The following is a 24,500-nucleotide window of genomic DNA, read 5'->3' on the forward strand; positions in this document are numbered from 1 at the left end:
TATGCATCTATAAATATAACCTAAACATATACTATATATTATTCTGTAATGGACCAATCTGCACAATACTTTACTTACAGTATATGTTGATGCTAATACTTTCGTTCTTTTACTTGAGTAACATTTTGAATGCAGGACTTTTACTTGTATCAGAGTATTCCAACACTCTGGTACTTGTACTAAAGTACAAAATCTGAGTACTTCTTCCACCTCTGAGTTAAAGTCTCAGGAGTGGCAAATACAAAAAACGTCATTCTTTCTACATCATGGCTTTAGCCTTTAAATGTGATGATCATAGGTCTTAAATGCTCAGTCTTTCAGTATATCTCCAGGTGTAGGATTAAGGGCCTGGGATTCAGTGACACTTGTAAAACTGGATTACTAGCATGCTATTTAAAGCCATCTAAAAACTCTCAGTGATCTTTAAAAGGTGTTCCATTAATACAAAAGAGAGCATCTTACGAATGTTTTTAAGGAGTGAAAGCGGCAACAACAAGCCAAATTAAACATCGACCCAGCTTCAGGATAAATTAGATCAATACTAAACAAAAGGTTTCTGCTCGCACTGAACACTGATCCGAGACAGCTTAACTGCTCCGTTATACTGAGCAGAGATCGGTAATTTTGCCCTGAGGACGTCATACCACACCCAAAAATAAGCATTGTTGAGAGAGAAATACCCACACACTGCTCCCAGCATGCTTCACGGCTGCAGTGTGACACAGTACTGGGAGTAGTATACCTCATTTTGTGGGTATTTCTTTTTCTACGCTGTTGCTCACTTTGGTGTGGTTTGAAAGCCCCACAGCCTTGCTAAATTCACTGTATTTATTGAGTGTATGCAGCAGTGTAGGAGTCTCACTGCAACCCCCAGCTCTGTATTTCAAAAGAAAAGAGATGTTTGTCCTTCAGCTGTCAGCTAAAATGAATGGTCATCTTTACCTAGCCTTGTAATGAGAGATACATTTGGTTTAGTGTTGGTTCTATGTCGGACATTTAGAAATCCTCACAACCTACAGACATACACACATTGATCTAATTCTTTAAACCTGCAGCTATTGATTCCTTTGTTTTGGAGCAGCTAAACATGTTGTAATCTCAACATTAACATATAATGACTTTATAAAGTTGATACAGAGATCAGTTGCCTTTTTATACAACCAGCACACACGAAGCATTCATTAAGAGTTGCGTTTCTAAAGGCTTGATAACACAAGTCCATTATGTACTACTTTTTGGGTCTACACCAACTCCCAAGGGAAACATGAGGCTCTCTAGTATGCTTCTGCTATGTCACAAACACTAGCTGTGTCTGTCCACTGTTTAGTGCCGGGCAGGCAGATTTAGAGCAATGTTGTAGAAGGTAAAACAGAAACAACCAGCTGATAGAAGCTAAAACGCTGTGTTGAGCTGAGGGGAAGTGCAAGCATTATTCTTTGCTGTTCGTCATACGAGTGACAACTTTCACGCTGCTGCGTCATTTGACTTATTGATATAAAGAGTGCAGATTTATATTGACATGTTAAACAACGTAAACATGGTTCATTTTGAGCCCCTTTTGATTCTTTTTAATTTTCCCAATATCTGTGCATGTTTTTTTTAGTATTTATTTTCTCTTCTTTATAAGTTAACACTGGTCTGATAGTTTAGGCCATTTAGAGAAATGCTCCACTGTAGCTCGCAATAATACCAACAGTGATTAATATTTTGTGTACCTGCTCCATGATTTAAATCCGCTCTGAACTTAGTAAAGAATTTCTTTTCCAATGGTATGCTCTTTCACATTTCATCCACGGCAGTCATTTTTCCATAATCCTGCTGACAAACAAGACTAAAAACATTCCTTCTCGGCAAAGTTAATAAAAAGCACACAGTTCACGTTGACATAGTTTGTATTTAATACAGTATAGCTTGATTCAATAGTCATACGAATGATAAAGTAATAGGTTATAATAGAACAAATATAAAATTAATGTAGATAACTGTATATCCTGGGTAATCGTATGAAAACAGTTGTTGAATACAATAGAAAAATAAAATAGGGCACATTTTGCATCCATCATTGAAAGGAAAAAATAATTCTAAAACAAGAGTGCATGAGGATGGCAGATTTAAAAAGGCTTCACTACAAGCAAATTCAATATGAATTCTGTAGCAAAGAACAGTTGTTTTTTTCACCCAGCAATGACATAATGCAGCGTATGAAACACAGACAGTTTTTGTACATGTACTCTATAATAATGGCAAGGTACTGGGATCAGATGAAAGCACTGATTGCAACCACAGTCTGTAGAACTTAAAGTAACACAAGAATAATGAAATATACTTCAGACGAACTCAAGAAGGACTCTGGAGGGCGTAGGCACATATTAGTACATGCTTTTTCAGTTTTTCTATCATTATTTTCTGGCTTCCCTGTAACAATCCTCTTGATGCCCCAATAAAGCTCTATGCAGACAATTACAGTAAGTCCAAAATGTCACTAAATGTTTTATATTTCAGCATTACTAAGATTAACTATCCCAGCATCACATGTAGAGCGACAGATCTAAATTGTACGCGTCATCACATCCTATCTCCACGATGACTAATCTCAGAGCACATTGGGAACAGTTATATGAAAGTGCTAAGACATGATCTGTGAGAAGAAGAAAAAAGTATTGCACTACTCATGAGGTCTTAACTGATGACTTTGATGGCATAGTCACTGCAGACTGCTCTAAATGTGTGTGTGTGCATGTGTGGGCACTTAGCGATACATTCCCACAGTCACTGAAGCATGATGGCACTGCTAGTGAGCAAAGGCGGCTACAGACACTGGTCACGGTCTGTTCTGCAAGTCAGGAAATCTCATAGTTGAGATGGAAGGTCAGTGGATACAGTTAGATAAAAAAGGAATTTAACAAGTGATCACAGGAGGGGGTGTAACGGCCATTTAGGAGTTTACAGCCCGGTCATTTTGGATGTGCTTACCCCTCTTTACTGCTGCTTTTTTCTTTACTAAGGCAAAGGAGAATGCATCAAATAACCTCAAAAGAATACAACACCTTCTTGGCAAAAGACTACATTGTTTTTTTTTAAAGTTGAGCAGTTTCACCTCCTTGTGTTCAGTATGACACTCCTGAGACTGGCTCGTACCATCTATGTGACAAATACCATGTGCTAAAAATGCACTACGCAATATTTCCTGGATAGGAGGTTAAACAGGTGGGGACAGTGGAGCTCAAACACCGCAATTTGGAATAGAAAATGGTTTACTTAGTTAAAGGATCGTTTCACCCCAAAATGAAAACTCCCGAAAACTACAAATTGAAAAACAAAGCGCATAAAAATCTCTCTCCAGCCTCAGCTATTTCAAAAAAGTATTTTATTCAGCTTACTTAAATCGTATCACAATGATATTGTCCTTGTAAATTATATATGCTGATGTTTAAAAAATGGCTCTCCATAGCTAAATTAAATTACTCTTGGCACACAATGGCCAGGTTTACATTAAAGGTCATATTTATTGTTATCATTGTCTTAATTTCTGTGGAGCTTAAACTGATAAGGATTTCATTTAAATTTTGGGGCGAATTACTCCTTTAAAGGTCCCCTAAACCGTTGGTTTTAAATGGCAGATAAATTAAAAAAAGGGTGAATGAACATTACCTCAATCACGTCACCCAATATGCCTGAACACAGAGCACAAAACTGCACACCACAGGAGCAGTTTGTTCACGCTGCCACGTATTGTCTGAGATATGTTGGGCATAAACAAAATGTCACATTGTTATCACATCGAAACATCATAATGTCAAACTCAGGCCTTTCCTTATCACCGTCTTGTCTCGGTTTGACTTGCTATTAAAGGATGACCTAGTTTTAGAAGACAGCTTCTGTGAGGACGTTAACTAGCCTGGGCTCACAAATTGGTCACACAACACAGCATGGGGTTAACAGACTGACTGCAGAGATCTCACGGCTCGTGGATTAATTTCAGGGAGTCAGGGCTGAAGCTCACTGATTGGCTGGGAGCAGGCCCTGTCTTTGGGCATGCTCCAGAATGGCATTGTAGCAGAAGTAGTACTGGTCCGGGGTTTGAATGCTGAAGGCTCTCTGTGTTCTCATGCGTCGCACCGTCTGGCAAACATTTAGCGAGCCTACATCCTGCAACTGGGACAGACAGATGTCCAGGGCACAGAAGGTACCTGCAAACAACAGGGCAGGTTAGCAGCGACACTTTTTTTTAGGAAGGGGGTTATTGAAGATGAAGCACAATTGTTATTATGTTCTTTTATCATCTCATCCATTCATATTATACCATAACTTAAAACAGGACGGCAGCTAACACTATTTTTAGTCCCAGATTATTGTCTAAGCTCATTTGTTATCTGCTTGGTCTATGACATGTCAAGAAACAGTAAAAATGTAGAAAGAAGTATAAAATGAATAAATGTAAATCTTGTTTTTCCAATCCAACAACCAAAGACATGTAGTTGAACATGATATACAAAAAAGACAAAATAAGGAAATCTCCACATTTTTGGAAATTGTTTTCCTGTCGATTGACTAATAACTGAAGCTCTATCTGAATTCCAAAACTGGGTCTCTGAACAAATCCTGAAAGTCCCCAAAGTCCTGTATATCTGTGCGTTGTTATCAAGTTTGAACTTTTGAAAAATGCAATCTCCGATCTCACCTGTTCTCCCAATCCCTGCGCTGCAGTGGACCACCATCGGGGGTCCCTGTGGGTGGCCCGCCCACTGAAGTCCCAAAGAGTTCACCATTTTCCTCTGTTGTCTCTTCACAGCTCCCAGGAAGTCAATGAGAGTCACTGCTGAGGTGGGAACGCCGTAATCAGGCCAGCTGAGGTACTGGAAATGACTCACTTGTCTCTGTTCACACGTCTGAATGGACACAAAATGAGGAATACTTTAGTATTTTGAGAAATATGCTTGCATGAGTATATCAACGCCTCACTATTTATGTCTGTAAACTATACTGTATATGAAGATACAGTTTGCTTGCAGTTAGCTAACCATAAAATAAACACTGGAAATAAGCTTGATTTTGTAAACAAATATAAAGATGGGACTATGGACTTACATTTGTTGGCCATAACATTAATATTACTGACTCTACGATGCATGATTCCCCCCCATTATGCATCTGTTATCTGTTTTCCTGTTGCAATACATATTTATTGCATTAGTCTATGCCTGTACCTCAGTGTTGTGCAGTTCCAGGGTGGTGTGGTTGTAGTGGGTGTGGTTGTCCACCCTTTGGTTAACCACTGCCATGTGGCCATAGACCTCCTGCCCACCTTCATCCTGAGGCCAATACTGTCCACACTTCTTCCGACTCCCCTCATCTGTCCTGCAGCACAGAGACAGGACACACTCGATGAAATCAATTCTGTTGCAATCGTGATGTACTTGAAAACAGGAGAACTGGCACCTTTCATAACTAAGCAAACAAGTATGAACTTGACTTGGCATTAAAATAAATAAACAAGTGAAATTACCTGGTAGTCATGACGATAACAAGCACGTTTTGTTCCCAGACCATTCTCCAGAAATCACTGTAGGTCTTTTCCAGCGGTCCTTGACAAGAGATTCAAAGCACATTAAAATGATTTCAGTGTGATGGAGGATATCTAATTGATTGCGTGGAATGGCAGTTTAATGAGCTGCACTCGACCCAATCACTGATGAAGACAATCATTACCCTTTTTTCTAGGGTACTAAACAGAAACCCTTCCATGCTCTAAATCGTCATTTTCTGCTAACTGCTTATTTCCTGCTAATTTAGAGTGTGCCATTTCTATTTGTACACCCATTACCTGTAGGTCCACCATGTCAAGTCAGTTTGAGAAAGATCTTCAGAAAATGTGTTTCTATAACACTAAACATCGTGTCTATTTGACCTGGTTTTCAAAAATCCACATTCTTAACATTGGTGTCCCACAAGGTTCAGTGTTCGGTCCTCTGTGATTGGCTTTTTTTAATGAATGCTACTCCCTTGGTTTCTCTTGTGTGGATAAATACTCAGATTTCAAAGCAATGCCTCGAACACCGTAACCCACCCCAACACTCACCTAGGAAATGAAGTTTCTGATTAATTTACGCTTTTGTTTTCCAAATTACCACATTTCATGCTACTGTGTCACCCTTATGCAATAATGATTAAGGAAGTATACATTTAAACACTAGGAATCCAGAAAGAATTGACTAAAAATATGTAACAGCTGTTATACCTTGAGTACCAATGTATGCATTCCTCTGTTTGTAGCCGTCCATGAAGCTTGCGTTGATGTAGTCTGTTCGCTGTGGGAACAGAGTTTTGTTATTAAGATAGAGATAACCCTGCAAAATCTGAAGTAGATCCTGTCAGTTTAAGAATGACACTAAAATGTGAATAGTAGTGTGATGACATTCAGGAGACAGCAAAGCCTGGTTGTCTGCATAATGCTGAAGGAGTATTCAATTATGTTAGAGGAGTAAACACAACAGAATAAGAATACTCTTGGGTTACTTTCTGGATAAACACCAGCGGCAGCGTGGCAGCCTCTCAAAACGTTGAAGCTTGGCAGGTTTCTTGGCAGCTGAGAGATATGAATGGAACCGGCAGTGTTTTTCTTTTCACATGAATGACAACCATGATATGGATATTTCAAAAGAATAAAGAAAGCACCGACCTCGTTCCTTCTGGGTTTCAAACGAACTCTGGTTTGATCAAGGCACAGCACGTCACCATAGCGATTCCTCTCCTGATTATAGGCTGATCTGTAGACAAATGACAGCAGCATTTATTAATGACACTACAACTGGAGCAGCTTGACATCTGGGTTGCTATTTTTTTTTTTATACAGCCAACTGTGCAAAATCCAAATAAATTCAGTTGATTTATTACATGAATGACTGAAATGACATTCCCATATTTGAGAGGCTGCAATGTCTATTAAATTAATTGTAGATACATTTTCTGTTAATTGAGTTATGAATTAATGGTTTCAGCTTCTACAAAAGTGATTATCATTGTGTGTGTTTAGGCTAATTATGTGAGCTTAGGTCCAAAATAATTATTCACTCAATGAACACATGTAACCTAAACTTGGGCAATCACAATAAATCCCAGAGACAAAGGAAACACATTAAAGGCTTCCTTTATTTGTTTTATGTTTGTAATCAAACTCAGATGCTCCAGATGTTATCGGTTGAATCTAAATAACTCTAATGGAAGTTGCTTTTGTCAACAGCAAAACCATATCACTATTATCCAACTACTTCTTAAATGACAGAGTTTTAAAAAGTATGGTTTTAGCAAAAAGCAGGTGTTTTGAAAGTAGTGAATAAACAATTGGATATGGATATAGTTTGCTTTTCCTTAGTTACTTAAATTCATCAAAACTTGAATACGTTTTTGGATTCTTTGCTAACCTTTGAGGCATGCAAGAAAAGAAAGTATTCTTCACAAATTCAAGTTCACATGAGGTTGATTAATTCCTTCCGTCTGCTGATGTGAACTCACTGTGCGCAGTTGAAAGTCCCGGGAGGCGGGTCTTTGCGGACCTCCTCGTACTCCTGATGGATGCCGGAGCGCTGAAGCCTGCCGAGGTGCGTCAGCAGCTCCTGCGGGCGCATGGACTCGGGTCCGGGGACGTGAATGGAAGCGTCTTCCACGGGGATTCCCACCAGCTCGTCCACTGGGTCCACCCGGCCGTTCTGACCCGCCAGGAGCTGCTGGTTCCAGCTGAACGACTCCAGAGGCAGCAGGCCGCCCAGGTGCTGCGGGAGGCAATCTCTGGGAAGGTGTTGGCGAAGCTCGGCCATTTTCACCATCTGGACCTGGAGAAAGAACAGAAACGGATCTATAGATGTTTATAAGTTCACATCGAAGTCAACTATGGACTTTTCAGGAACTGCTGACAACAATGTAAACTATTTTGAAATGTGTTATTGTTATTACTGGCTGCTACTTCTTTAGACTGTAACACCACTGTTGATGGTAACATTACTATGTGCAGCATATACTTATACAATACATGTCTGAGGATCATGAGCATACTGGAATTCATCCACCGTGTGAAAAGGGACTCAAGTAAAGAGATAACAGAAAAATAAATACATATTAATTGCACACACTTAAAATGTACCTGTAGCACTACATTGGCATCTAAAATGTGCTGTCACACGAGTCCACGTGCAGCACATTGATGCTGTACTTTGAATTGAATGCTAATATGCTAAAGTTTAGCAGGTATAATGCTAAGACAATGTGCACCATTTCTACAATTTCTTAATGATATAACCGGTGGCTGATTAACTTACTTTATCATAATGCTGCTATTTAGCTTTTTTCTATACATTTCAATATGTTTTATTTTATTAATGTGTGCCTGCTTCTTAATTTCATATGAATGTCTACCCATCTTATTTATGCCTTTTATCTGCACTGTCTCTTTGATTAACAATTTAGATTCCCCCTCTGTGTGAAGAATAAAGGGTATCTGACTGAAGTAGTATTCAACATTATTTTTGTTTTTCTGTTTTTACGTCAATCTGTATTCGTTTGCATATTCTTGATTAAATTAGTAATCTTAAACCACAATTTAGAGTAGACACTGGTGACTCGGAATAAATCCATACTAATGACATTCCTCAGGGGCGGGTATGTAGGCAGGGTGATCGACTCCTGTGATTCAAGTATTTATGTGTGGTGGGAGAGAAGCCCCTAATCAAATGATCACTTGCAGCAATCAATAACACTGAAGTGCTCACTCATTGAACGCCTCTCCAGATAAACTTAACAGGATTTCCCAAAACTGGTAGCTAAGAAACATCATACACATGGTGCAAGATTTACAAAATGAGCTCCTTTATTTACCCTCTCCCTTAGTTTCTCCTTGAGAAGCAGGCTGAGCAGATTGTAGGGCACACGAAACCAAACAGGGGCCCCGACAATCAGCACCTTCTTCAGCCTGGCAGGGAACGCCCCCTAGTGGAGAGAGAAAGCACAGAAACAACAACAATTTATTTCAGCTTCAACAGGAAGTATGTAGAAATCCTTCAGTGGTTTAACCACGGGGAAATATCTCTGTAACAGTAAGATGAAAAAGGCAAATATAATAAGTACATTAAACATATTTCATTTAGACCTAAGCACACATTAATAGGATAAATCAGTAAACATGCATAGTAGGAGCATTTTTCCTCCTATGCAATTCAGCAATAAGAAGTGCGTATAAGCCATGATTTAGACAATTATGTGCTAGTTTGTTGGGTCTGAAATAACTTAGTTTATCCTTAAAACCTGACTTAGACAGCGCACTCGCATAGTAAATCTTTCACTCCATCTTCTCTGAATATTTTAGCGGAATTTGAGGAGGCCAACAGTCCCTTTTTAGATCAATATGTGGGCACAAAATACATGCCGTTGATGCAGATGTGGCCACACAAGTGTCTCTGTTATTGATTCAAGATGACATACTACTAGATCACTTAGAGTGGTGCTTAATTCGGCAGGACTCTGCAAGTATGCCTACAGCTGAGCACGGCACTGCCACGGTGTGTGGATTAAATCATTCTTATGCTTGTAAATCCAGTCCGTAAGACATTTATTTTACTACCTTCTTTTACTAAAGGGAGTGGTCTTTAAATCGTATCTTGTGAGTGTGACACCGTCCTATTTTTCAGGATTAAGCATCTTATTTTTTCAGATATTTGTATTTTTTGGTACATTTACTGTACACATTTCATGTAAGAAAACAGCACTGCAAGTCAAACCTTGAGCAGGTTGAGGATCTTCTTGCTCAGGTCCAGCTCGAAGTTTGTGTAGTTAGAGCCCGCCATGTCATAGATGAACACCAAGCCATTCCTCTGGGTCTCAAAGCTGTGTGCAAAAAGAGGTTAATTTCAAACATTAACAAACAGGTCAGGTAACAACTTACTGATGCGGGACCATTTACCAAAATGTTTTCCAACACAGCAAATAGAAAAAATTGGTGGGAGACAAACTACCTCTGGGGAATATTTGGATTTTAGCCTTTGCAGACCATTTACATGCACAAAAACCTATATAAAACACATTATAGGAAAGGGAAAACCCCCCAAAACTAAATATGGCCCCTTTAATGAAACATTTAGTATTACATATACTCAATCAAAACTAACCTCTGGCAATAAATAGGGTTATATATTTAGTCTTTAGTTTAAGTACAAATGCTAAAATAGTGCTGATTGTTTTTTTAAGGGAAAGATGGATGCCCACTATTGATCAGATAACATTTCAATAATAAATAAAAGTCAAATTCAGCTTTTATATTACAACTTTTGTTACATATTCAGGGTCTAAACCCATAGTCCTCACCTTTCCACAGCCCGATCCAGGAGGTAGAAGAGAGCCTGAAGCACCACATGGTTGCCTGTTTTGTTCGGGTGATGAAGTTTGGCAGTGTACAAGGCAATGGAGGCCCCCGAAGGATCCCGCACACTCTGAAATACACACGTTTAGAAAAAAAAACTAAGCATTTTCTTTGATTTCTGAAAGGCTTATTGTCCTCACTTAATTTCTATCCTCAATAACTACCACCTGATTTCTCATAAGATGCATGTTGTTCATTTGTTTATGAGAAAATGTTGAAAGATGTATATTTTCCTAGAAATCATGTGGTTTAAGGTGTGACTACAAGGCAGACAAATGGTCGCTCTGCAAAAATGAAGGCTGAACAACGACCACAGGGGGGCACTTAATTTCATATGCTGCTTTCTGGCACTCTGCCAAAAAAAAAAAAGGCCTGTCAACATTTCAACAGGAGCAACAATTCTTGGTAATAATGATGCAGGTCCTACAGCTCCCCCCCCCCCCCATCCACCAATGAGAGTGACACAGATTTTTTTTTTCCACGTCAAACCTGATCAGTGTTGCAGCTGCTGGTGTCAGGAAAACTGGAGGTCTTTCTTTTTAATGAAGGCGCAGAGCAAAGATTACAGGGAGTCGTCCTTTGTAAGCAAATAAGACCGTGTTCCTGGGCATGGTGGCTAAAAATACCCTCAGGCAGGATATGAAGCCCGCTGCTGAGGCAGGAGACCTCCGACGTCAAACAGGAGGATGTGCAGCATCAATGCCACTGTGGCACGTCAGCGGGGGGAAGGAAGAAGGGAAACGCAGGAGAGTAGGAGTGTGTGTGTGTGGAAAGGGGGGCATTTACGGTTTTGATTTGGCTGACAAAAGGCTAAATATGTCTGGCACAGGAAATGCACTTGGCAAATCCCTCGATCAATATCTAGCACCCCAAAATAACCCTGCGTTCAGCTTTCGTACTCTCATACACCTTTTTTTTGTGAATGGAAAATCAACATTGGGGATCCTTTAAGGTGCCAGTTATGGATTGATTTACCCTGGAGCTGAGCTATTTCATTGACAAGTTTAGAAGAGCTTACATTTCTAAAAAAGGGAGGGAAGAAGAAAGACCTCCAAGGTGAGACCATGCAACTAGAGAAACATTTTTGTTAGCTATTTCGAAACCTCAATTATTTTATTCAATTCAAAACCAAAGCATGTTTTTACTATTTCCTCCATCATTCTTTAAAAAAAAAAGTACTGAAATCAAGAGCAGAGTAGCAGCATTACTCACAACTTCAGACATGAAAAGATAAGGCTGCTTTTAAAATATTTTTTCTTGTCTATAAATTCCATGAAAATAGCAAAACCAGCCATGTACGTCTTATACTTTATACTCTATTCCTACTAGAGATGTAAATCCTTAAAAACACATCACAAGTATACAGTTTTAGTTTTGAATAGAGGCCTCATTACTTCCACTATATTACAACACGAGTACATTTGTCGGGGACTATTTTAAGCTGCGGATTAATACACATTTGATGCTTTAGTAGGCATACATGACACCAAGACTGTGTGTGTGGGATCAAGAGGAGAAAACTAAAGAAGCCATTCAACATGATAATGAGAGAACATGTGACAGAGCAGTAATCTGTCTCATTGGTCATGTGTTTTCAATCGTTTTTGAACAACAATGGAGGACCATGGGAGGGAGGAATACGCTATAGGAGGCTTTGGATACACAGAACTTTGACTTGTAGTAGGATACATTTTTCTCTGTTATATGACGTTAGAATGACCTGTTTCTCTTTAGGGATACAAAGTAGAGGATATTCAAATGACTCTCTTACCAACACGGTGAACTTCCCACTGAGCAGCTCAGAGCGCAGTGGTTCTTCCTGAGGCTGGAGTCGGACGATTCCTTCTTTAAGACGCGTTTCCTGAAGAAAACAGATCACAGCAGGTGAAGTCAGGCTGTATAACAGGCCGTCACTTTGAGGTAAATTCCTCTGTGTGAACAATGGAAGGTTTCCATTCCTTTTTTCCATCCCCCGGGGAGGCTGAGTGGGAGTTTTTTTAAGACTTATTCTTACAGGCCAAGAATGGGAGGTGCCATTTTCATTCACCGTTGTATTTACCATTCCTTTCTTTTATAAATAATGTGGGCCCTTGACTTAGTTATTAAGGGGTACATTAATGCATTTTTACCAGTGAACTGTGATAAATATTGATAAACTCAACTCCCTATAATTTAACTGAATAGATATTAACAGAGGGTTTGGTTTTTAAAAAGAGGAAAGGGAAATTATGGAAACTGTATTTATTAATAATGGCACCTCTTGTATTTCTAAGATTATAATTTCATCAATCATTTGTAATTATTAAATGGGAGATAATGGTATATAACATTTTTTCAGTATCGAGTATTTATTTTACTGTACAATATTTAATTATAATGTTTTTTCTTATTCATGGATTTTATTTGCATCATTTTATCACTTTTACTATTTAATTGCATTATTATTATTTTTCTTAACTTTGAACTACTTTGCATATCTTGACTAAAGTATGTTGGATTGTTTGAAGAACCTGTGATTGTGATATGTGATTATTGAATATGGAAAGAGAAACTAACATGTACGGATAGAAGCAGTTTAAAAACGTATATATTACAGCTTGTACTTTTAGTGGCACTTCATTGTCTAACTTAATGCTTTGATTTATTAAAATACAGCCAATCACAGCTTAAGCTCCTCCTGCTGCAGTTAAACCAGATGCTAAAATTAAAATACACTGATGTTTCGTGCCAGGCCTGACTCGCACGACCAGCCTCCTCAGCCTGAATGCCAGCTTGGCCTGTTTGGACACCAAACCCCCCCCCCCAAACAAACACTTCACTGGAAAGTTTCCCCCCTTAGTTTGTTCTGACAAATTACTTGTCCCCAGCTTCTGTCCCGGTGCTGACGCAGCATTAAGCCGAGTTAAATGAACTGTGTCGTGGCGGGGGAGACTAATCCTTCTCAGAGTCACAGTCGAGGCATTCATAAGCGAGTCGCGTTCACGCACGCCAGCTATTCATTGCAGGAATAAGAACCCACCTGGGCGATTGAAGCAACGTTACTAAAAAGGTAGGAGGTAAAACCCTGTCACATCTTGGAGCTATTGAGGTCATAGGGAGTCTGTGTGAGACGTTTGAGAACTTTCCGTATGCTGCAGGGGATAAACCGGATTGGAGCAGATAAACCCCTTTTACATGTTCAAATTTGTCCAGAATTAAACCTACAGCAGTAAAGACCATTTAGGGACAAAACGAGACATTATCCTCAACTCTCTGGTATTTATTACATGCCTCAGAGGAGAAGCCTTTGCTACGTTATTATCTAGATGTTATTTTCAGATCATAAAGTAAATGAGACCTGCAGTTTGATCCACTCGTGCCGCTCTAGAGGTTTCATACTTCATCATTTTCCGGCTTGATGGTAATAATATCACCAAGGTCACCGACTGCTATTTCAGTGATGTGTTGTGCACGAACACATCTCTCCGCTATGCTGTGGCAGGTGGCCTTTCAACGTCCCTAAAACAGATTGTTTATAGAAACACAGCTAGCTAATAAAGATCCATATATATATATATATATATATATACACACTCCCATGCATGGCTGTTAAAGGGACAGCAAAACATGCAATGATAAATATACATACATAGGTCTTATGCTTCAAATACATTTTTAAGTATAGCAAAGAATAGGATTTCATTTGACCTATCACGCACACATTTCTATTATTGTGTTCAATATTGTTTTGCATGCTGGCCCAAAACACCCATTCCTGGAAATAATGTTGTTCCTCATTTCATTTGACCTCATAACCTCAACTGAGAAGTATTTTCTGATGATAGTGCAACCCTGTTTTTTTTTGATGGGCTCAAAGCTCTCTTTAAAGCTGAATAGACTTCATGCTGCCTCTTGAAATAACCCCCCCGGTGTATAATTCAGTGTAAGGGTGTGTGTGTCTCTGGCTCCGGGTTTTTGGTGCATCTGTTTAGGCGATCCCTTGCTTGGCTAGAACTTCTGAAGACATTTCGTTTAATGAAAAAGGGCTTTTGTTACTGTGGGTTTGGTGAACACGCTCTACAATATGACCTCCACCTTCTGCCTTTGAGTCAATCTGTGTGTTGTTCGAACTGCTATCCATTGTCTAGAAAGGGCATTTTAAAGAGGACATATTAAGCTTGTTTTCAGGTTCATATTAGTCTCTTGTGCCTCTACTGTGACATGTCTCAATGTTTTAATGTTCAAAAAGCTCTTTATTCTTCTCATACTCTTTCAGCCTGTCTGAAACCAGAGCCCAGTCTGCTCTGATTGGTTAGCTAGCCGGCTCTGTTGCGAGATGTCCCTCCCCTTAGCCTATCAGGTACAATGAGTTGAAGCACTAGCCAATAGAAGCGCAACTGTTACATAGTGAGGTAAATATCTTACTGAAGAAACCAATAGAGTCCAATGGAGGCATTTCAGGAAGGGGCGGGAAGTGTGTGGGAGAGAAAAATGTGGGATTTGAGCCTTTGTAGACCATTTACATGCAAAGAAACCTATATAAACAGACTACAGGAAAGGGAAAACCCTGAAAAGCATAATAGGGCCCTTAAATTCTTTATCTCGACCCGATTGAATACGTTGCTTTTTGCAAAATGCCATTAGTTTTTTATTTCCATCTGAAGTCATCACCAACGACATTTGTGTGTCAGAAGCAACATATAGTAACTAAAAAAAACGCTTAAACCCACAAGCCGAAATGAGTTGATGTAACACTAAGACGTTCTGTGAACACTCCCAAGTGTTGCTGGAGCTTTGACCTCTTTCCCCTCTCCATGACCCTAGGCGGTTGGAGAAGTTCTTCCCACAGCCACTTTGCTTCTTCAGAGATGACTTGTTAGAGACTTTGCAGTTGTGCCTCAAAAGGGTTAATATTATGCAAACAGTTCTGTGGAAATAATATTCTGTATAATGAGATAATATTGTTGCTATGTGGGCGTAGACTCGTTCGATTATGTTGAAACAGAAAGCTGAAAATTAAGATTTCATCAAAACAAGTAAGAGCTCGGGATGACTCAGCATCTTATCTAAAACCATTGCTGCGGGGCATTTGATTTTTCCTCGCTCCGTTACGGTTTTGTAATTTGTCAACGATTATTGTCATAAAAACTGCGCAGTATAGAGCGATAAAACAAGGGCGTGGATTTATTTTCTTGCTATGACTTTAGTATGACCAATGGAACTTTACCTACTTACTTACTACAGGTGATTGTTACGTTGGTTTGTGCACCGAATAAAAATAGTTTTATCTTATTTGCAAATTTCAGAATCATGAAAAAGACTGTTAAATTCAGACTCAATGTTTTTGATCTGGTGTGCATTTTAAAGTGATAGTATGATCTGCCCACTTGGTCGGCTAATTTATATGCTGGCATTCAATATTAGAAACAAAATAAACAGCATTATTGGGAGTGCAAAACAGCCCGTGTCTACTGGATCGTGTTTAAATGGACAAGTTCAGCTGTTCATAGAGACCGTTGAAAAGATGAGGCTTGTTATAAGGGTGCTACATCCTAACTGCTCCAAAAGTAAAACCGGTTTAATCCAAACAATTCTTACCCTGTAGCTGTGGAAAAGCTCGATGGCTCGCAGGACGTCAAACTTTCGAGCCATGAGGAACTTGACGGCCAATTCCCTGGACAGCGGTGACACTCCATGCTGACTGGTCCACTTGTTGATTTCCTCCAGAAACTGCCTAGTAGCCTGAAAACACAAACAGATGTGGTCACAAACTTTGCACTCCCATATTCGAAAGGGTCAAACAGAAAAGGAAGTGAAACGGGGCTTTAAACGTGATACATCCTCAAAGGAAGTGCTATCTACAGTCTCACTGAATATTTGACACAATTTCTATGCCTGGTAAAATGTCTATGATGGTGTTTGATATGCCATTGTATAGTCTGCTCACTGTAAGCTTCTTTACAGAACGTATATAAACAGGGAAGTACAAAAATAAATGTGTGAAGTGAATTGTAATTTGTGCAGCCAACCGAAGCAATTGGTTTTACACAAAAATGTTTCTGAGTTTTGCCCGACCTTCCAGTGTGTTAACACAGCTGGCTTGGGGAAAGCTTTGGCACTTTGTGAAATCCATTAATGGATGACGTTGACAATGAGAGCTTACAAAGTCAAAATAGTTTTCATCAAGTGAGTGCAAGAGCATGAGAAGAGAGGAAGCTGGAATCTTGCTGAACTGGTGTTTATGACATGAAGCTGCAATAAGGACAGGGTGACACACTTAATAATTCTTCAAGTAAAGCCAGTCGTATGTAGTTGTTGAATGCTGTCATCCTCGATAACACTATGCTGTCTGATTGGATGACCCGCGTGCCATGTGTTTTAGGTTTGATTGGTCATCCAAACTAGGTCTCTTTTGGTCTCCTACAGGAAGAAGATGATGAATGAACTCTGTGATGGTAAAGCTTACACATGTGCCTCTAACATGTTTCAGGATGGAGATGCTAATTAGTTTCTTGTGAAATCTGGCTTCCATTCCAGTAAAGAACCCCGAGCAGACTGGAAAAAAGCGAAAAACTGAAGTTATGATGGATTACTGGTGATTACGTGGCATTAATTACACCATAAATCAAGGAAAACTTGGTGAGACAACTGAGTGTTTACTCTTTAGTATTTTGTTTCATGTTAAGTGGGAGTAAGATTGAAAAAATGATAAATATTTCGGTACGTTTTTAAGCTTTTTAGGGTATCCACAAATTCAAGCGCAATGTATATTAAACTTGCAATAGCTGATTGTAGCCAAACAAAATCAGAGCTGACATATATCCACTTGTTAGTACATTAAATAAAAGTGTTAGCAACAGTTGTGTATAGACACCCATCAAGCAGATTTACAGATACGTCCAATATTCACTGGTTTTTTAGCTCTGTTTCGGTCTCCACCAGCTCTCCAAATCTTGCTCTTTAGCCACTTAATGTCCCTCCATGTTCACCAGCCAGCTGCTAACTGTGTCTTTCTGCCAGGAAGGTAGCCTGAAGTGGGTTTTTTAAAGCTTGTCTGCTGAAAACAGCTGCCTTCACACATCTAAAGAGCTTGCTAAAAAAACTACATGGTTATTTTTTTTAATCAGACACTGGTTCATATCTAAAAAACATCCAATCAAATTCGTATCATCCACTGCACTTTTGGAAAAAGTGTTTACCATAAAAGCCTTCCACCCATCTTGCAAATAACTTATGCATTTAGCCAGCAGTCTTTCAGGGGCTTCCTGTCCTCCCCCTGCTCTTATTATACACTCCCTCAGGAACCTCCCCCCCTCCACCACCACCACCACCCGCAGAGTAAGCGAGTCAGCACCCAGTGAATCGTCAAAAGGCGACACAGGAGGCAATGAAAGCTCCCACTTTAAACACAGGCTCCCACTTCTCTGGTGTGGCACAGCGGCGGTGGGGCATCCATGGGAGACAGGAAGTCAAGTTGTGGGAGTCCACGGCTCTTCAGGAATACAAAACGATCACTGACGAGTGCCGAGCCCAGAGACAGGACGCCACTGTCTCCCCTCAGGAAAGCCAGTGCTTTCACACACAGGAGGGCCTGCAGCTTCTGCTCTGTTCAGGGGTCTTAGCATGCAAGGGATGAGGGATGATTGCACCTGACAGCGCTGAGGTCGCTTCGTATCCGATTCTCATGGGGAGGGGTGTTAATCTGAGTCCTGAGCTTTTTAGTGCAATAGAGAAGGGATATCTGATCATTCTTTGCCATTTTTCCAATATTGGCATGCAATGCTGACAATTTTCAACATAAATGACTCAGACCTCACAATTTAACTACGAACCACACATTGTGGGCCTATTTTACTGTGCATTGCCATCTCAAATAGTTATTATAAGAACACTTACCCATATTTTATCGTGTTTGTTTTCAGCCCAAGTAACTATAATTACATTTACTTCATTATGTGCACAGTTTAACGACATCTACATGCTTATGACACCATCCACCAGTGAACAAAACACCAAAATCAGTCAGAGCAATGACTGGGAAAGAGCCTTTGAACAGAAGCTAGTTAACAGAGATCAAGAAGGATCAAGGAGGTCAACCACATCCTATGCAAGAGACAATCTTTAAACATTAGACCATGTGTTCAATGTCCACCCTGCAGCTGAGACTTCTCCTTCCACGAAAGAAAACAATGAAGGATGATGGATTTCACAAAATGGATTTCAAACATTTCTCCCTTTTATTACATTTTTCGTGTGTCACTGGCTGAACTGCTATCGTTCTTTCAATATTTATGGAGGTAGTTTAGTGGTTGTGTAATTAGTGGTACCATTGATCTGGAGAAAGTCACAAAGAAGATGAGGAGTCAGACAATTGACTACAGTTGCTGACTTTGATTCAAGTTCAAGTTAGATTTGATACAAGTTAGATTTGATTCAAGTTAGTCTGGGGCAAAATCAATCTCTGTTGACGTGTTAAACAAGACAAATCGAAAAATTACAACCGAAGAAACTATGTTATTATTTTAGAGAGGGAGAGAGAAAGCTGCACCGAGATATATGAAGTCAACACCACCTACAAATCTGGGAAGACTTAAGAAAATGTATTTGATGAATAAGTTAAGTATCCCATCAGTTTTCCGACCCTTGCTACTAAAGGTTTTGGACTAGGCAAATGTTGTAGTGCCGTCTTTCAACAAGAGGTCCATGAGTTCCTACTACTATGGAGCTATCTGCTCTTTGTGGTTCCACTGTGAAGCGGCAATCCTTCGATGTAGGCCAAAGACAACTTCCTGTCAGATTGCTGTCAGGTACACTCGGCTTTCCAAGATTTCTAATGTTCTGACAGCTGCTCCTTCTCTCTTAGCCTTTTAAGGAGAACCTGCCAACTCCATGCGTGACCCTCTGTTCCTCGAGAAGCCAGTATTGTTTGGTTTTTCTGCACTAGGGGCCATATCCGCCAGAGTGGAATTTGAGGATGAACCAGTTTGTTTTCATGATAGCACAGCCGACTGCTCTGGAAGACTGACTGCGGAGGAGTAACTTTTTCAACTCCTGGAAAGACGCATAAATATTTGCTTGACTTGCTCCGGTTCTGATAGGGCAGGAGATACAAGTTCTTGAGACACTTAATTCTAGCTTTAACGGCGTGACATAAATCTAAACAGACTAAGAAGACGGTGCAAGTGCAGGAATAGTCTGTTTCTGGTCGGAAATGTTCCACTCTTCACTGGTTCAGCTGTCTTTAACTCTTCAGTTTGTCCAATGGTGAGTGATGCATTTTAAACAATAAACAGCTGACCAGTTAGCTGTCAGGGGGTTGTTCATTGGCAGAGTTGACAATGACTGTCGATAACTAATTGATTAGGTTCACTGTGGTAGGAACATGCTGTGCAGCGAGTTAGCGGATGAAGTTATAGTTGGTTCTTTGCCAAACAGGCATAAAAACAAGTCCACAAGTCCAAAAAGGTTGGAGACACTGACCCAGGGAACTAGGACGTCCAACAATACAAAACAAGAACTGCAATGATTTGTTCAAAGGTGGATTAGTGGCTTTGTATCATCTTAAACTTAAGTATTTGGGTTTTGGACATTAACTTGGACATTGAGGTCCAAGGCCAGGAAGACATTATTTTGCAATTCTCTCATATTTTAGAAAAAACAATCTATTAATCAATCTAGAAAATAACCGGCAGATCAGTCAAGTGTATGAATATCCAACACTTGCAACTCCAGCTATAAAACTATTAGACAATCGACAGCATTTATTGGTGTTCCAGGTGTTAAAACCAGTGATTTTTCAGCATATCTAATGAATCATGTCAACTCTACAAGATTTGTCAAATATTTAAACCACTTTATTGGCCAAAAACTGCCTAGAAAGACAGTTGTTGCCAACCACTAAAACAGCCCCATAAACCATTCTCAGTATGCTTATCTTGAGTAGTGAAATGTAGGCGTGAAGTATTTTTTATAATAGCTGTATCACATTTAAACGTGTCAGAGCCAGGGCAATGCATTATACATGCTGGCTGACTGGCAACCCCTTTTTTTTTTTATATAATTGTTTTACTTTAGATCCTGGTGATTCTTGGTTACTGGAATTGTTCATCCCAGTATTGACATACTGCCATTGTTTTCACATTCCAGCCAGGAGGAGTCACATTGTACACAGTGACTGTACTAATGTCTCACCAGAGGAAACTCTATTGAAGGGTTTTTGAAAGTACAGAGGCTTACTGCAGCTTGATCCTACACACAGAACTAATGCATGTATTCACTGTTGTATATCATATGGATTCATGGCTTCCCTGACATTGCCCTTCCAGAATCTATACAATAACAGATGCCCTGCTAACCTATTTACACATGTAGGACTGCTGTTGCCATGCAGCTTCTCTTCACTTCGGTGAGTCCCATTTGGCACGAGTCAATACCAAAACAGGAAGTCAATGACGTCACTCTCTCCCTATTCCCCAATTTCTCTCACTCCACTGCTTCCTGGGAGTAGACTCAACACACAAACACAGGCACACACACATTTTCTCTAGAGCACATGATAGACACACACAAACGCACTCTGTAACTCATAAACTCCCCCTTCCCCCGAGTCTAGTGGAAATGCTTTTAACAGCTGCCTTCAGAATGAAGTTCCACTACACCCGTGCATGCTCCCGAGAGAGAGAGAGAGACACACACACACACACACACACACACCCCCCCCCACTAGGCTGTGGATGTAATGAGGGCCTCCGGTACCCTAGCGGGGGCCCAGGCTCACACAGGAAATGGAGTAGCCAGATAAGGCTCTCTGCTGGCCAGATGATGAGAGGAATAAGGAGGAAGAAAAGGCACGCGCGTGACCCAAGCACTAAAGGAAAAGACTAAATGAATCAAATGGATTCAAAATGTTCATCCTGCAAACGGATTGCTATTATTCCTCCATGGCAATGTTTCATTTTCATAGAGAAATTATCAATATGCTAAAAAACTATCTTTAGTGTTCATGTTATTTTACACAATCATGACTTTGTACAGTTTATGCCACTACTGCGTTGACTGCTACTCAAACTACACATAAAGATAAAGGCTTTCATTTACAATAGTTTATTAGGTACAGGTAACTTCAAAGGTATACAATAACAAGGTTCATGTTCAATTTTTGCATAAACGTTATTATAGATAGGGTGAGTCGACTTTAAGGCCCACCCTCATTGATATAAAAAGGAGTGGCACAGACTATTAGAGACACCTCAGTCAACACAATACATTTGAACTTCTTCCAAATCCGCTTCAACAATTATAATTTCCATGAAGGTAGGATTTGCTGCAGGGTTCATTTCCAACAAACAAACAACCCTGCAGCAAATCCTTCCCAGTACCACGAATGATTAGACTGCATTACTTTTAGCTAAGGGCTACCTAATACATTTGCAGGTTTATCTGTATAACTTGAGCTTTGATCTTTAAAATCCAAAGAGTCTGAAGTCATGTCTCCAGGGCCTGAATCCACGAGTATGACAGAAGTATATAACATGAGAGTTGAACATATTTTTCACTTAATTTGATAGGCAGATATTGGTTTTAATGCAGCAATTCTAAGAATCATGGAATAATGTATATCTTATCCCTAAATTCAGGTTCTGTTGTGCAAATATTTGCCGGTTTTCTTGAATTTACTTTGATAGTAAACAGATGAATGGAACATTTGACAAAACTAAGCTTTATAGGCTAACATAAACATGTTGAACTATAGGGTGAAACTCATAGACTTTGATAAGACCAAAATACATTTCCTATCTTTGAAATTGGGTCAAATATGTGAAAATATGCCAGTTTATCAAACTCACAGTACTAGCATGTCACTATAAACCAAGTTTCTACTGTAAACACTGCTGAATTAGCCAAGTGTGGAAGCAGACTGCTTGTCCAATACTCTCCCAAAACATTCCCGGGTGTAATATCACGGTCTGCACCCACCAATGAACCCCTAAAGTCCCGGAATGAGTATTTTACATCTTAGCAGAGAGACGGATAAAGGCGAGCTCGGCCTGTTTCGCAACACATGAGCTGAGGCGCTGGACAGAGGATCTGACAGTGATGCAACGACAGCAATAAAGCACCAGAAATCGATACAATATTTCCGCTTTCAAGAAAATTTAGCAACAAATTCATTGCGCACCCGCTGCGGCCAAAATACCTCCAGGTATAGAGCCGAGGCTGGAGCGTTTAGGTGAAAGAAACACAGATAGGAAGAAGCATTAAGGCCTACCTGTTCTTCCTCCGCCGATAGAGTAGCTGCCATCGTCGGTTCTGTGATCACCTTTCCCCGAGACGCGTCCTTTTCATGAAGTGGAAGATGACGGAGATGTGTCTGTCCCTCGTGTAAAAAAAACGGGGTTTAGGGGTTGTCCCTCTTGCTCAAAGTTGAATGCATCTGCTGCAGTACGAACTGCTTTCCTCTTTGCGAAACAAGCAGGGCAATTAGCCCACCAAACTACATAGAAAACGCGCTGATGTTTTATCAGATTTCGCCTAAGAGGAGAGAAGAGGACAGTGAGGAGGGAAGAAAGAGGAAAACCCTCGAGCAGCTAGACGAGGCTTGACTTCGGCTCGGTAATAAGTGGGTTCAGAGCATGATCTGCTGCTCCACCACCTCACCTCACACAGATCAGAGGGCTGCCGGCGCCTCCTCCATGCCATGAATTGCAAGTTTTTAGCCGTGAACGTCGCCTTTATGTTGTGGGGGAAGCGCACGCACGCACGCGCACACACACACACACACACACACACACACACACACACACACACACACACACACACACACACACACACACACACACACACACACACACACACACACACACACACACAGTGAGAGTTGAGGCTTTTCTTTCTGCATGTTGCTCTACCCCCTGGTGGTACAAACTAGAAAATGACAAAAGCTCACGACCTCCGCCTTCATTCATAAAAATAGGAAACCAAACAGGAAAATCACCATTTTGAGTGTCAGTCTGCATCTGGAGGGACGAGGAGGACTCAGAACAAGACGCTATCATAACTATAAAATACGCTATTGCGAAAATAACGGACTTACTGAACTACACAATTAAAGTTCTCTCACTAAAAATGTTGTTTTGCTTACGTAAACGTTCCTTTACCTAAATGATGAACGGCTGTCACTAGGTAGAAATGCGTGTTAAGCAGTATTTGTATTGTTATCTTTGAAAGACATTTCAAATAGTTGGATGAGAAGATTGATACATCTTCAATATGTGCATTTATATAAGCTATTTACAGTTTTGGAAGAAGTATTCAGATCCTTTGATATTTCTTTAGTAAAATTACTATGCTCTTAAAGTACTTAATTAGAAGTAAAAGTACCAAAGTATCAGCTTCAAATGTACTTAAAGTAGGCTACTATTAAAAGTAAATGTACTCATCCTGACCTGTTTCATAATAATGTAGAGTACAGAAGTATCGTCATGTACGTAGAGTATCAAAGGTAAAAGTACTTGTTGCAGAATAGATATTTTTGCAGTATTATGTTTACTATGTTATCCTGTTTTTATATGCAAGGCCATTTTAGTGTTTGTCAATGTGTAGCAATTAAGATACCTGAAATATTCTGCAGATTAGTGGTACAGTACTGCATCATTCCATATGAGCATACATCATATTTATGTGCAAAGTAACTAAGTGTTAAAGTACAAATACATTAAAAAAGTACTAAAATATAATACTTGAGTAAATTATTCCATCACTCCTTTTGTGCTGGAGCCTCCTGTAGCAACTTCCTGTAGTCTCCTGCAACTGCTCGCTACAGAACAGCAAAACATACTGAATTGCTTTTAGACTTTTTTACTTAATTAAACCGACAATATCTAAATACTTATTAGAGAGATGTATACGCTCTTGTGTTACCTTTGGCCAGTACTACATAAATAAGATTCCCCATTTCCAATCTCTATGCTAAGCTAAGCTAACCACCTTCGACCACTGCTGTCTATATTGAGGTTATACATACTTTTGTGCACATCCATGCATTATCTATTCCTCACAAAGGCATACTCAATGCACATTAGGATACTGATGCATGAAATAAAGTAAGAGGAAATAA

At 39.9% G+C, this 24,500-nt stretch overlaps 1 protein-coding gene across 1 annotated transcript; it reads right to left on the reverse strand.

Moving 5' to 3' along the window:
- Positions 1 to 1,874: 1,874 nt before the first annotated feature.
- Positions 1,875 to 23,101, reverse strand: ptpn9a (protein tyrosine phosphatase non-receptor type 9a). Its single transcript, XM_063904290.1, has 13 exons — positions 22,653 to 23,101; positions 15,983 to 16,126; positions 12,177 to 12,266; positions 10,351 to 10,475; positions 9,768 to 9,873; positions 8,869 to 8,979; positions 7,513 to 7,829; positions 6,680 to 6,767; positions 6,239 to 6,308; positions 5,507 to 5,585; positions 5,208 to 5,358; positions 4,682 to 4,889; positions 1,875 to 4,190 (listed from the first exon to the last, which is right to left on the reverse strand). The coding sequence occupies exons 1-13, from the start codon at positions 22,683 to 22,685 to the stop codon at positions 4,000 to 4,002; spliced, it is 1,713 nt and encodes a 570-aa protein (XP_063760360.1). The 5' UTR covers positions 22,686 to 23,101; the 3' UTR covers positions 1,875 to 3,999.
- Positions 23,102 to 24,500: the final 1,399 nt, after the last annotated feature.

Source organism: Eleginops maclovinus, chromosome 2 (genome assembly GCF_036324505.1).
Source record: "Eleginops maclovinus isolate JMC-PN-2008 ecotype Puerto Natales chromosome 2, JC_Emac_rtc_rv5, whole genome shotgun sequence".
NCBI classification, from domain to species: domain Eukaryota; kingdom Metazoa; phylum Chordata; class Actinopteri; order Perciformes; family Eleginopidae; genus Eleginops; species Eleginops maclovinus.